This window comes from Pholis gunnellus (assembly GCF_910591455.1).
Source record: "Pholis gunnellus genome assembly, chromosome: 10".
Classification (NCBI taxonomy): Eukaryota; Metazoa; Chordata; class Actinopteri; order Perciformes; family Pholidae; genus Pholis; species Pholis gunnellus.
Window position 1 is genome coordinate 1,621,641 of NC_136537.1, and position 15,757 is coordinate 1,637,397.

The 15,757-nt window shown below is 41.6% G+C and overlaps 1 protein-coding gene across 1 annotated transcript in view; it reads left to right on the forward strand.

The window, feature by feature from the left end:
- Window positions 1-15,172, forward strand: part of LOC306702538 (uncharacterized protein) — a gene marked incomplete at both ends in the record, with an annotated part of 52,248 nt that extends 37,076 nt beyond the window's left edge. The window contains 2 exons of the mRNA XM_079168176.1: window positions 14,001-14,158; window positions 14,284-15,172. Coding sequence (XP_079024302.1) covers window positions 14,001-14,158; window positions 14,284-15,172 — 1,047 coding nt within the window. The remainder of the gene's footprint in view (window positions 1-14,000; window positions 14,159-14,283) is intronic.
- Between the last annotated feature and the right edge of the window lie 585 nt (window positions 15,173-15,757).

Genomic DNA, 15,757 nt, shown 5'->3' on the forward strand with positions numbered 1-15,757 from the left:
GGTTCAAGCGAGGAGCGAGGAAATGACAATTAAGAGACTTGGGATGTGCCCACGGTCTGTGCGTCTGTGTGTCTGTGTGGCTCCGCCCCTGGTCTCCTCCCGGCTCCCTCCTGTGTCTCTTACATATTATAAACATATAATTAATTCCATTAGTAAATATATTGTGACTCTTTAACATATTTTGACCTTCTATTATTGTGACACTTTTATTCACCACTAGGGAATACAAATAATAATCCTACTAATAATACTTTTAGTACTGAAATTCTTCACAATTTACATATAAACGTAAACATAGCGGTGAGAACAAGGAAGTTAATGGGTAGCACTGCACCCACCGCACGGCTATAGCTACTGTGTCCTTGAATAACTGTAAACACCAAAGAAGCCCCACTTAAAGGTGTAGGCACCCAGACAGATTTTGTACATCAAACTGACAGACTACCCAGCTTCAGCCATATATTGAGCACGTGTGTGTGTCTGTTTCAATTTTGTGCTGGATTAAGAGACAGAGCACAGACACATACACACAATTTCTTTCATTTGCACACTGCTCTTGCATCCCTGTCAGTCTTCTGACACTGCAGCGTTCCGCATGGCAGACCTGAGTTCAGCCCACATCTCTACAAATGTACCATTCACTTTAAATGCACTGTATGTCTAGCTCTCAATCATTTAGATCCTCTCAATATGTAAAACCATCTCTGCACCGTGTACGTACAGTGAAGATGTCTTCTGTCTGGCTTGCTGTAACTCACTCATAGGCTCAGCTGGCTGGGCAAAGGACCATACTATTTTCATATGTATATGACATTACTACTGACAGCCTCCCTCCACCCTCCAGGGAATTTAATGCCAACTTCTGATTGGTAAAATAAATGAGGAAAAGTTTTTTTAAAGTGGGGAAAAAACAAACCAGGCTGTAAATATGTGTTATGGCACTGTTAGCTGTTATGATAAATATAAAATAGATATTTTGCTTACCCTCACCTGTTACTGCCTGCCTTTATGAATCCAAATTGAATATATTCAGGGTCATCCTCTTGCGGCAGCTATCCGTAAGAACCCAAACATTCAAGGAATTGTATTTAGTAGTGAAGAATAATATCATAATAACATATACTTGTATACATAAGTTTATGCACATGACATATTGTGGTTTGCCATATACCCAGTCAGATCAGTCCCAACACTATTGGATCATATTGAATCGTTCTCCAAGCTATCCGAGTATAAGGTCAATAGATTTAGTCAGAGGTTGTTCCACTAACCCACTTCAAATAAAATGTCAGTGTATATGGAAAGACGGTCATCATTATTTCTATCATTGTGCGGAAAAGTCAATGTCCTGAAAATTAGATGTATTCCAAGGTTTAATTATATGTTTGTATGTCTTCTTATATATTACCAATGAGTACTTTAAAAGGTTTAACCATATTTGCAAAATGTTCTTCTGGAACAATAAATGTCCAAGAATAGAGAGAAAAGCTTAGAAAAGCTTCAGGTGCCAACCGGTAAGTGTGGCATGGGTCTCCCTAAACTAGTATTTTATCATTATGCCTTCTGCCGTATAGCTCAATGGACATTGCAACCTGAGAGGGCCCCTCCCTGGTTTGAGATTGAATGTAGACTGTTCTCCCCACTATAAATGCCCTGTGAAGCAAAATACCATTTGAATTTAAATCCCACCTTATCATAGTCAACCTCTACAATGCATGGTAGAAGATCTCTTAAGAATTTCACCTAATGTTGCGTATTGCAACATATTCGGCAATATCACCAGCAGTAAGATGTATCATTGAGGTACATTGGCCACATGCTGTGTGTATGTAGTTGATGAGTTGATTGAGTAATCGTATGAGAGAGAGAAAATACAATAGTTGAGCAAATGCCAGTCACAACAGGTATAAGGCATTGTTAATATCATTACTGAGCTACGTGCTCTTGTAATACCATGCTGTTTTTTTTTATAAAAACAAGCCTGTTTGCCTTCTTTCCTGTTCACAAAAAGCTACCTCTCATTTCTGTATTTGAGATTTGTATTGTTGGAAAAGCTATCTCTTCTCTCACTTCTGTATTTGAGATTCATACTCTCACTTATGTCATTTCTGTAGTGGTAACTATTGCTTCAAAGACATTCATAGTTGCGTACGCGCTGCTTGGGTGTGTATGTGTCACTGGTTACCATGGTGAATGCGGCACCAGGGTAAAAGAAGCAGACTAGATCTTTAGACTGCAAGTTAATTTTTCTACAAAACTACCTTTAAAAGCCTTTCGAAAAAACAATCGCCAAAATATTATCAACAGAGAGAAAAGACTGATGTAATCTTTGTGTTTGTGGTGTTACAAATGTGACCATGAGGGCTTCTGCTCCTCTCATCTTTGTATTTGAAATGTAAAGGTGTGTGCTGTTTGTCACTGGTTGCCATGGTGATTGGGGCACCTGGGTGGAGAGGCAGACTAATAAAGAAAGGTTCTTTTTTTTAACACATTGATTCTCAGACACATAATGCTGAAAATAAATGTAAGACTATTTTAAATGTTTGTTTTTCTGTATTTCATTTGTATTTATTTTATTTGTATTTGTATATATGAGTCATTTAATTTGTTCACCAAGATGTGACAATCTATATGACAAAAAAATCAATAAAATACTACTTACAAAATGTCTAATATTTTGGAAATGAATTATGGTTCACAAAGGCATTGCCTCTAAATTGTTGGAGCAGGAATACCTTGACAAGTATTCAAGCTTTCAATATAATCCTCATATATGCAAGAAAATGTAGATCAAGTGTATTTTACACACTGATTGGTTGCAATTTTGTTTAGTGTGGACAAATGATCACATACTTATTTTTAATTTACTTATTACAATCTTGACTCTGGCTCTATGCATATGGTCTTGAACACAACATTATTTCAAAGCCAATGTCTTATAACTTTAAAGCTGCAGTAGTTTTGGTGTCACCTGAATTCAATGGATTCTGACTTACTAAGCCAAACAAACCAAATGAAAGCGATTAAAGACTCCAGAGTTGTAATAACTAGCAAACACAGCTTTGATCTAATGGTGTTTATTAACAGGCCCGTATAATGCTGCTGACACCTGAAGTGAAGCTCGCCACACCTCCGAGCTGCAGTCAGTCTGACGCAGCCTCAAAGATTTCTGGATGGGCATCATTTGGCAGATTGTGTTTTTCTGTGTGTGTGTTATCAAGTGTACAACACTTTGCATTAGTTCCCACATTTAGTGAAGTTGAAGAATTTTGAAGATTTCCTCTGCACTGCAGTCTTTGTCACCTCTAATTCTACTGACAGCTCTAAACAGGTCAATATTCATTATGTTCATCCACTGGTTTCAAACACCCTGTGCAGCTGCCCCAACCAACTAGAAGAGTCTCTAATGCAAGGACAGAGATGGGAACCCCTCAGCAGCCTTCCACAAGTGAAAACAGACTGTGCTTGCTGGACCGTGAAGGAAAATGGAGAATCGAAGTCCTGATGTCACCTACAGGCTCCAATGCAAACAAAACAAAATATAAACAATAAGATTATTGATAATGTACAAAACCCAAACCTAGACAATGCCAGAAATAAAAACAAGTTAACGGTGTGATAAATATAAACTAGTAAAGAGTAAGCCGCAAATCCAAAATGCAAAAGCATGCCATAAAGTTAACAGTTAAGGGTAAAGATCATAAAAATAAGCAGGTGTCAAAATGTCAAACACAAAAGTGTCAAAACAATGTCAAAAATATAACTGGGTACTGTAAGCACAGATATGTATAAGAAGTGGCATATAGTTACTGTATGTACAATATAAAATCTTACATACACTCAAATGCACTGTGTTCAACTTGTTCTCCTCTACTAATGCACACCTAAATCATAGTATATGACAAAAACAGTTTGCTGTTCCATTGATCAAATATTAGGTGTCGATGAGTGAGCAATGCTGACCAATGGAGGAGAGTAGCTAGCTACAAGCTAGTACCTGAATTTGTTTATTTCACAATAATATCTGTATGTAGCTTTGCAACAAAAGTGTTTGAAAAAAGACTACTGCATTTATATTGGTATAAATATGTGTTTAACTGCTGACAAACTATTATAATGTTTGAACCAAGTACCTAAATCCATTAAATAATAAAGCAAGAAATGTATTCAAACCCTTCCTTCCAAAAATGAACTGTTAGTGATGAAAGATATTCAAAACATTTGATAAGCTCTTATAGCCATTTTGCATGTACATGTCTCTAACTATGTCATTTTCCAATTTCCTCTCCCAGTTTTCCACTTTTTCCTTCTTTCCTATTTTCCTTATCTCCTCATTGCCTCTCCTAATCGCCCCTCTCCTGTTCGCGTATTTCTTTCCTCCTTCTCTTTCTATTCACATCGCAGCTGTCCACACTGTAGGTGCTACTGCATTAAAGCAATAGCGAGAGAACTCTCTCCTTTAATAAAGATTTTGTCATTTACAAAGAGATGCCCATTCCTGCAGATACATAATTCATAGGCAGGGTTCTCTGTTCTCTCTCAGTTAGAATAAATATCATCTTTTATTTTACACCTCCCTCCCTCCTCTCCTCTTGTCTCCCTCCTCTCCCTCGTCTCATTCCCTCTGATCCCTGCGTTGCACCACCTTCCTTTGTCATCTATGAAGGATTTCTTTACAAAGCCAAGCAGTGACAGTATGCTGTGTTAGCGTTTAGTTTAAACGTGTGCGCTGGGCTGAGCCGTGCCCTGTTTTGAAGATGCAATAACGCTAATCTATTCACCAGAGGCACCAGCTTACACACTCACACACACTGTAGTCCTGGAAGCACATACTGTACTCTGCAATACACAGACGGTGTGGTGATAAGGCTGTCTGCATGGCAATATGTGTTTCTGAAGGTTGGTATCAGTTGGTACAGGAGGGGAGATGGGTTTATTTACAGTCTCTATAATCCTATGCTATAGGATGAGACGGCAAATAGAAGAAAGCTTAGTAGTTAGGCCATGTCCAACCTTTTGGAGACACATTTTTATTTTAAGTCTCCCATCTGTGCTGAGAATGGTAAGAGAATAGTAAATGCCACTTGTGAGTGTGCCCAAAAGGTTCTGAAGAATGATGCTGCGCATTCAGAAGTTTGATTTGGATTCTCCAGGGAGGGTTCACAATGTTAACCATGTGTTACAATGTTAACCGTGATAATGTCACAACATCAACCATGTCACAACATCAACCATGTTCCATTGTTCATTTTGGATGAATTGATTATGATAGTATCACTGTAGTGATGAAGCATTATTGATTTGCTACAGTTCAGATTTGTACCTTTGACCGGCCTCTTCTCAAAACCAAAGGTAGATAAACGTGTGTTGTTTTTGTGTTCATAAATGTACAAAAAAATGTTTGACTGATTTAAAACCTTCAACACTACACAGGAACCATACCTCATGGGACTGAAAACTCATCCAGACATATTGAGCAGTTGTGGTCAGAGGGAAACTTTCAACAAATTTAACAAATACCTCACACTGACTGGACAAAATATGAGTCTGATCCCGACTGTGTGTCTGTTTCATTGAGAGTCATTGCCTGAGGCCAGGGGGAACATTTCTTTGTTGTCAGACCAATCCATAATAATGGCTGAGACCTCTCCCAGTCCCACAGGTCTGATCTGTGCTGACCCTATTCACCTGTAGCTCTGTTAATGCTCCTCACCTTCAACCGTCCAATCAGACGCCTGGGCTCTGCTTTTAGGGGTTAATGAATCACAATAACCATGGTGACTCACGGATGCCTCTGGGTTTACCGTAGTGACTGTACTCCAAGCATGTGTCATCTCTGAGCACCAGTGATGTCAGTCACCAGAGATGCTATTAGCCCAAAGAGAATCCGCTGTCTTCCTCTTCAACAGAGCCTTTATGTGTGTGTGTGTGTGTGTGTGTGTGTGTGTGTGTGTGTGTGTGTGTGTGTGTGTGTGTGTGTGTGTGTGTGTGTGTGTGTGTGTGGGGACATGGATGTGGAAGTGTTGTTGCAACCTGGTTTCCTTGTTTGGCTGTCTGTTGATCTGATTCTATGTTTTGTTTATTTGATGGTGTTAAATGATTGGTCATACCCAGACGTCCTCTGAATAATAATCAAGAAGACTTTGTTATAACCTTTATGTGCGTGTGTGTGTGTTTGTGTAAGTGGGCACTGGCAACTGGAGTGTTACTTGTGATGCAACAGTGCCCCCTGCAGTAGGAAACGACATTTGTCTTGTCATGTGCATCAATGTAGAAAAATGATGGCTTCAGAGCAATGATTTCTGTACATGTTAGCATTGCAGATTGCATTAGATTCCCCCTGTTGTTGGAATTGTAATATGATACATCCAGGGCAGGATGAACCTGCTAGAGGGCCTAAAAATAAGCTTTGACCCTCTTTGTTCCTCCCACTTTCTTCTTTCTATCCTATTTCTTTTATGTACTCATCAGGGACAGTCCTCATGAATGTCTATTAGCGTTATTATGCAGTGTGGCTTTGTAGCACAAAAGCAGTACATTACATTACATTACAGTCATTTAGCAGACGCTTTTATCCAAAGCGACTTACAATAAGTGTATTCAAGGTATTCAAGAGAACTACTAGTCACCAGAAGTCATAAGTGCATCTCCTTTCTTAAACAAGTATCTAAGAGCATAGACCAGAGCAAATGTACAGTGCAGAAAGAAACAAATACAATAAGTGCAACAAACTAATACGAATACAATAAGTGCTAAGTGGAAGGCTCAGGGTAGCACTTCTACTAAAACTGCCTGTGCCAAAGCACACTGTATATAATCCATCGGGCTTAATCTTTATTCGGCAGAAAGTTTAGCGCGCTTCTCCTCACACAGCGTTGCCAACACCTGCGCCAAAAATACATCAAAACGTGCGGCCTTATCGGAAATAGTGTGCTAAGTATTTTTTTGAGAGATTCACCCAGCGGTTATCCTAAAAATCCAAAATGGAGCAAAATGTCCTCATTCACTTGGGGTTTCGGCGTGAAGAGAGCTAAAAAAACACTTAACTTTGGGCCCATATTCACTAGCTATACTTTAACGTAGAAAAATGATTTTAAGTTTAAAACGTTGACAAAACGCTGGACTTTATTGAGCCAAATGGACATTTTGATAGGTAGCACTGTTTTTACTAACATTTAACTAACGTTTAAGGAACATTTTGGGTCCGTTTCAGATTTTATAATGGGTGGGTATTGAACGGAATGTTCAGCGTTAGAGTGGAGCAGAGCATGAAAATATTCTGTGATTTTTCCAAACAAAATGCTCCAAGTCCCACAATTTTTACTCTTTATACATCATTTTTGGCCAAAAAGCTTGGAAATGTTGTGCTGTCTCACACAGATGTCATTGGAACCTAATGGATTAACACATTTGGCTCAAAGAGCCGCAGAGCAACATGAACTCCAACCAACTGATCCATTAGACTCCATGTTAAATTTCACCACTAATTTCTCAAAGAAAGCAGACGGTACCAGTTTTGTATATTGCTCTAGAGCTCAAATTTTTAATACCACAAACATAAAAACCACACCACCGCGTTCGGCAGAGTCTTATCTTTCTTATGGTATCCATATTTTGGCACTCAGACTCCTGCTTTTTGTTAAAAGGAGGAAGGGGTTTTGTTCAAAATCACTGTTTACTGTAACGTTTCTTAATCAGTCTGCCTCTCCAACCAGGTGCGTCCTTATCATGGCAACCAGTTACACACATGCACGCAGGCTCTCTCTACACACACACACACACACACACGACTTGGAGATATTCAGTCAAAGGCATCGTTAGACCTCCTGCCTGTCTGTCTCTCTCTCTCTCTCTCTCTCTCTGTCTGTCTGTATGTATCGCTCTCTGTCTCTCTCTGTCTGTCTGTCTGTCTGTCTGTCTGTCTCTCTCTGTCTGTCTCTCTGTCTGTCTGTCTCTCTGTCTTTCTCCACAATCTCTCTCTCTCTCACACACATGCCTGTCATTTAATAACCTGTGTATGTGTGTCAAACATTATGATTCTGTTTCCTCTCCACCTCTCTCCCCCACCCAGTCCCATCCTTTCAAAATAAAAGCCCCTTGGAGTAACCGTATCTTAACTGTACTGTTCTCTCTATGTGTTTTACTTCCAAAGTGTTAACATAGATAAACAGCCAGCCAAACTCCTTTTCAAGAGCCAGGACTGCGAGCGTGCCTGCTCCTTTATTGATTCCGTACATATTAATCAGGTTGACAACGTTGAATCAGAGTGAAACTAGAAAAGAAAATACAAAACATCTTAGTTGACTGCAATATGAATAACAGATCAATATAAACAGCCTTATGTTCACATTTACCTAACAAAGGTCACCATTCTTACTTATTCAACACACTAAGAACATAAAACACTTACAGACATTGCTTTCTGAGGAATTCAGGCGAAGGATTACTGTGGATTAAACATGGGATACCACACAGCTGCGACCATGTTCTCTGCAGTTTACAGCTCTCAACTTCCTACTTCCTGCTTCTCACTTCCTGCTTCATTACAGGTGTCAAAATAAAAGCGCCACACATTTATCCATGAAACAATGAAAACAGATTTAACAGTTAACTTATTCAGGGCAGAACATTAACATTAAGCTCAGAGTGTTTTTGTATTTTTTTTTTTCTACTAAAATGTGTACACTGCACTCTGGTCCTGCCATGTTTGAATTTGTGGTTACTTGTAAGCCCAAGTGGTTACTTGTAAGTGGGTTGGGTGTAGTTATGCATTGATAATACATTTTAAAAAACATTATTTCAGTCATTCATTGATTCATTTCCTGTTGCAATGGTAATTAAACAAGGCAATACAACCATTGTATTCTCAACATCAGTGATTCTGAACTGGTGGGACCCGTTTTCAGTGGGCTGAAAAAAACAGTATTTGGCGTTAATGCCTTGTAATGCTAATAGACACCCGCAATTTCACAGTATAGAAGAACACCCGCAAAGTTTGTTTCTATGTGCTAATTCAGCGAAAGGCAAGTACGAGACAGACTACATGAGATATGGATGTTCTTACATTGAGGACAGAAGAGGACAAAAACCACAGTTTTGTGCAGCGAGGTTCTGGCACAAGAAAGCATGAAGCCGTCAAAACTGAAGCAGCATTTGGAAACAAAACACCCTTCTCTCAAAGATAAACCTGTTGAGTACTTTCGAAGACGACTTCAAGACCTGAGGACATCACAAAAGTATGGGGTCAGATCAGTCTCAATAATTGCAAATGCAAACAGAAAGATTCACAAATGCACACAGAACGATTCACAAATACACTCCAATGCACACATAAATAAATTACAATTTATATAAATGTAAAAAAAAAATCACAAATATATTTCTGCATTTGTATGGATTTGTGTGTGGATTTTTCTATTTGTGGATTTGTTTGTGGATCGCACTGCATTTATTTGTGGATTTCTCCACATTTGTTTGTGGGTTTTTTGAGACTCCCCTGACGTGGTTGGATTAGCAAATGTGTTTTTTTCAACATGGACCTATCTGTAGCCAATCAGATGACAGCCTCATTTTCAACCAATCACATGAGAGCAGCTCCCCCCTCCCCTCCCCACGAGGCTTCACACACTTATTTTGGCAGCAGCATTATTTGATTCTTTTCACCAAAATTGGGTGGCACAACAAGCGGTAATTACAACAGTGAAATATGTGGCATAGCAGTTGCCTATTTACACATCCAGCAGACACAAAGCAACATGAAGAAACATGTTTGTGTCAACTGATGAATGTAAGTGTAATACTCTCTCTTTAAGCTCATTGTTCTCCACAAACTCCTGGGGGCAATATCTGTCTTTTTAACTGTTAAATGCTCCACTATGTTCACCAGCTTGACTGTTTGCTGTTTGGTGCCGAGTAAGTAGTGTACAGAGTACCTGAGCAGCTAGTGTACAGAGTACCTGAGCAGGTAGTTTACTGTGTACCTGAGCAAGTAGTGTACAGAGTACCTGAGCAGGTAGTGTACATAGTACCTGAACAAGTAGTGTACAGTGTACCTGAGCAGGTAGTTTACTGTGTACCTGAGCAGGTACTTTACTGTGTACCTGAGCAAGTAGTGTACAGAGTACCTGAGCAGGTAGTGTACATAGTACCTGAACAAGTAGTGTACAGTGTACCTGAGCAGGTAGTTTACTGTGTACCTGAGCAGGTACTTTACTGTGTACCTGAGCAAGTAGTGTACAGAGTACCTGAGCAGATAGTGTACAGAGTACCTGAGCAGGTAGTTTACTGTGTACCTGAGCAGGTAGTTTACTGTGTACCTGAGCAAGTAGTGTACAGTGTACCTGAGCAGGTGGTTTACTGTATACCTAAACAGGTAGTTTACTGCGTACCTGAGCAGGCAGTTTACAGAGTACCTGAGCAGGTTGTTTACCTTGTACCTGAGCAGGTAATTTACCGTGTACCTGAGCAGGTAGTTTACCGTGTACCTGAGCAGGTAGTGTACAGTGTACCTGAGCAGGTAGTTTACTGTGTACCTGAACAGGTAGTGTACATAGTACCTGAGCAGGTAGTTTACTGTGTACCTGAGCAGGTAGTTTACTGTGTACCTGAGCAGGTAGTGTAAAGAGTACCTTAGCAGGTAGTTTACTGTGTACCTTAGCATGTAGTTTACTGTGTACCTGAGCAGGTAGTGTACAGAGTACCTTAGCAGGTAGTTTACTGTGTACCTTAGCATGTAGTTTACTGTGTACCTGAGCAGGTAGTGTACAGAGTACCTTAGCAGGTAGTTTACTGTGTACCTGAGCAGGTAGTGTACAGAGTACCTTAGCAGGTAGTTTACTGTGTACCTTAGCAGGTAGTTTACTGTGTACCTTAGCAGGTAGTTTACTGTGTACCTTAGCATGTAGTTTACTGTGTACCTGAGCAGGTAGTGTACAGAGTACCTTAGCAGGTAGTTTACTGTGTACCTGAGCAGGTAGTGTACAGAGTACCTTAGCAGGTAGTTTACTGTGTACCTTAGCAGGTAGTTTACTGTGTACCTTAGCAGGTAGTTTACTGTGTACCTGAGCAGGTAGTGTACTGTGTACCTTAGCAGGTAGTTTACTGTGTACCTGGGCAGGTAGTTTACTGTGTACCTGAGCAGGTAGTGTACAGAGTACCTTAGCAGGTAGTTTACTGTGTACCTGAGCAGGTAGTGTACAGTGTACCTGAGCAGGTGGTGTACAGTGTACCATAGCAGTAATTGTACAGTGTAAGTGAGCAGTAAGTGTACAGTGTACCTGAGCAGGAAGTTCAATGTGTACCTGAGAAGGTAGTTTACTGTGTACCTGAGCAGCTAGTGTACATAGTACCTGAGCAGGTAGTTTACTGTGTACCTGAGCAGGTAGTGTACATAGTACCTGAGCAGGTAGTGTACATAGTACCTGAGCAGGTAGTTTACTGTGTACCTGAGCAGGTAGCTTACTGTGTACCTGAGCAGGTAGTGTAAAGAGTACCTTAGCAGGTAGTTTACTGTGTACCTTAGCATGTAGTTTACTGTGTACCTGAGCAGGTAGTGTACAGAGTACCTTAGCAGGTAGTTTACTGTGTACCTTAGCATGTAGTTTACTGTGTACCTGAGCAGGTAGTGTACAGAGTACCTTAGCAGGTAGTTTACTGTGTACCTGAGCAGGTAGTGTACAGAGTACCTTAGCAGGTAGTTTACTGTGTACCTTAGCAGGTAGTTTACTGTGTACCTTAGCAGGTAGTTTTCTGTGTACCTTAGCATGTAGTTTACTGTGTACCTGAGCAGGTAGTGTACAGAGTACCTTAGCAGGTAGTTTACTGTGTACCTGAGCAGGTAGTGTACAGAGTACCTTAGCAGGTAGTTTACTGTGTACCTTAGCAGGTAGTTTACTGTGTACCTGGGCAGGTAGTTTACTGTGTACCTGAGCAGGTAGTGTACAGAGTACCTTAGCAGGTAGTTTACTGTGTACCTGAGCAGGTAGTGTACAGTGTACCTGAGCAGGTGGTGTACAGTGTACCATAGCAGTAATTGTACAGTGTAAGTGAGCAGTAAGTGTACAGTGTACCTGAGCAGGAAGTTCAATGTGTACCTGAGAAGGTAGTTTACTGTGTACCTGAGCAGCTAGTGTACAGAGTACCTGAGCAGGTAGTTTACTGTGTACCTGAGCAGGTAGTGTACATAGTACCTGAGCAGGTAGTTTACTGTGTACCTGAGCAGGTAGTTTACTGTGTACCTTAGCAGGTAGTTTACTGTGTACCTGGGCAGGTAGTTTACTGTGTACCTGAGCAGGTAGTGTACAGAGTACCTTAGCAGGTAGTTTACTGTGTACCTGAGCAGGTAGTGTACAGTGTACCTGAGCAGGTGGTGTACAGTGTACCATAGCAGTAATTGTACAGTGTACCATAGCAGTAATTGTACAGTGTAAGTGAGCAGTAAGTGTACAGTGTACCTGAGCAGGAAGTTCAATGTGTACCTGAGAAGGTAGTTTACTGTGTACCTGAGCAGCTAGTGTACAGAGTACCTGAGCAGGTAGTTTACTGTGTACCTGAGCAGGTAGTGTACATAGTACCTGAGCAGGTGGTGTACAGTCTCCCTTAGCAGTAAATGTACAGTGTACCTGAGCAGTAAGTGTACGGTGGACCTGATTAGGTAGTGTACAGTGTACCTGAACAGGTAGTTTACTGTATACCTGATCAGGTAGTTTACTGCGTACCTGAGCAGGCAGTTTACAGAGTACCTGAGCAGGTTGTTTACCTTGTACCTGAGCAGGTAATTTACCGTGTACCTGAGCAGGTAGTTTACCGTGTACCTGAGCAGGTAGTTTACCGTGTACCTAAGCAGGTACTGTACAGTGTACCTGAGCAGGTAGTTTACTGTGTACCTGAACAGGTAGTGTACATAGTACCTGAGCAGGTAGTTTACTGTGTACCTGAGCAGGTAGTGTACATAGGACCTGAGCAGGTAGTGTACAGTGTACCTGAGCAGGTAGTTTACTGTGTACCTGAACAGGTAGTGTACATAGTACCTGAGCAGGTAGTTTACTGTGTACCTGAGCAGGTAGTGTACATAGGACCTGAGCAGGTAGTGTACAGTGTACCTGAGCAGGTAGTTTACTGTGTACCTGAGCAGTAGTGTACAGTGTACAAATGTCTTTCTGTGTGCCTGTCTCACTCATCACATATGCGACAGTTATATTTCACTCACTCACTCAGTACATATAATTGTCTGCCTGTCTCACTCAATCACTCAACCTAACTGTCTGCCTGTCTCACTCACTCACTCAGTACATATAACTGTTTGCCTGTCTCACTCACTCACTCCATCTAACTGTTTGTTGCCTGTCTCACTCACTCACTCAGTACAAATGACTGTCTGCCTGTCTCACTCATCACATATTTGACAGTTATATTTCACTCACTCACTCAGTACATATAACTGTCTGCCTGTCTCACTCACTCACTCAGTACATATAACTGTCTGTATGCCTGTCTCACTCACTCACTCACTCCATCTAACTCTCTACCTGTCTCACTCACTCACTCAGTACATATAACTGTCTGTCTGCCTGCCTGCCTCACTGTATTATTAGTATTATAAGTAGTAGAAGTACTAGTAGCATTAGAATAAGTGTGTGTGTGTGTGTGTGGGGGGGGGGGTCCTCTAAAAGTATCCAAGACCTGAATGACTGAATGAAGGTGCGTTCACACGCGCGAATCGCGCCAAACGCGCCGCCGGCATCGCCGGGGACTATTTGTGTTCATTCGCGTCCATCGCGCTGGACGCGCCAAAAAGGGGGCGTGGCTTATACGACCTGGAAGCCAACTGTCCGCCATTTCTTTCCGTTATTTCTTCAACCATGAAAGGAATAAGGACAATTGCGGCTTTGTATTTGTTGTGGAAGTCCCTCAAACGTCGGAATGCCAATCGCCGTCGTCTGTGGGTTCATAATAGCATCCGTAGGCGCACACAGCTCGGTGAATTTCACCGACTTCTCCAGGAATTACGTCTGGATGACTGCCGCTTCCAGCGCTACATGAGGCTAACCGTTAGCCAGTTTGATGACCTGTTGGTTCGGATCGGTGACAGGATTTCTCGGCTGGACACCAACTACAGGCTTTCCATCTCAGCTGCGGAGCGCCTGTCCATCTGTCTCCGGTGAGTGGCAGTTTCATAAAATGAATTCATGAAAGCATGAAATCATGAAGTCATATCAATAAAAAACGACTTATTATCAGCTATAGTATCTTCACTAATAAATTGAATGTTTTTCTGTGCTGCAGATATCTTGCTACTGGTGACTCCTTCAGGACCATTGCAAACAGCTTCCGTGTTGGGGTCTCCACTGTCTCCAGTATTGTCCCAGATGTTGCCACAGCTATTTGGGACTGCCTTGTGGAAGAGTTCATGGCTGTACCCACCACAGAGGAGTGGAGGGCAATTGCTGTGCAGTTTGAGGAGCGGTGGAATTTTCCTCTCTGCTGTGGAGCACTGGATGGAAAGCATGTTGTCATCAAATCCCCTGCTAATTCTGGATCTCAGTACTTCAATTATAAGGGAACCTTCTCATTAGTTCTCCTGGCAGTTGTGGATGCACAATATTGTTTCCGGCTGATTGATGTCGGAGGCTACGGAAGAACCATTGATGGTGGGAGTCTGTCCAACTCAGCTTTTGGTCAAGCTCTTAAGTCTGGCACCCTCCAACTGCCTGCTGACCTGCCATTACCAGGAGCTGACCACCAAGGACTTCAGCCACACGTCTTTGTTGCTGACGAGGCCTTTCCACAGAGAAAAAATCTCATGAGGCCATTCCCCGGCCGCAACCTTCCAAGGGAGCGCCGGATCTTCAATTACCGTCTCTCCCGAGCTCGGCTGGTTGTGGAGAATGCCTTTGGGATCCTTTCTTCTCAGTGGAGGATGTACAGGCGAGCCATTGAGGTCCACCCAGAAGTTGCAGAGAAGTGTGTGAAGGCTACATGTGTTCTGCATAATTTTCTGCGGAAAACCACCCAAACAACCGTAGTGAGCATACCGGCTGGAGAGGTGGAGCCACTGCCAGATCTGGGAAGAATTGCTGCCAACAACTCAGCAAGAGAGGCCATCAGGGTGAGGGAGGCCTTCACATCCTATTTCTCTGCTGAGGGAACGGTCCCATGGCAAGACACCGTGTAATGCCCAAGCACATCCAAAACGGCTCTTTTAAGAGCCACCCACACATTACAACTGAGCAAACTTCCTGCAATATTACTTAATATATGTAGTAGCAGTGTGTCCTTCACAATACAATCATCCTACACTATAATGTACTATATTCAGTGCAGTGATGGGATGATATAAAAAACAGCACATATGGTTGTATCCTTTGTTTAAGAGTTTTCTTGTAAAACTACAATAAAGAACATGGACAAAGTAACTTAAATAAAGTGCATTTATTTATATATTATATATGCAATCAAAATATATAAAAAAAAAAAAATAAGAAGAAATTCCTGGTTCGTTCCCTGGAAAGATTGTCCCCCAGACATTTATTCCAAATGTTCCAAATTCAGCACCACTGTGCTGGCTTCAAAAATTAATTTGTGAATTTGAAATTTCACCAATTCTTTTTGTTGGGGTGGCAGTCTTTCCAGGGAAGGAACCAGGCTCTTCATAAAAAGTTCATCTTCCGATGGTGGGGGTGCTGGTGGAGGAGGGGAGTCCCTCCCCAAGGCTTCCAGGATGCGCTCCTCTACTTCCCGCTGCATCTCGATCCTGGTT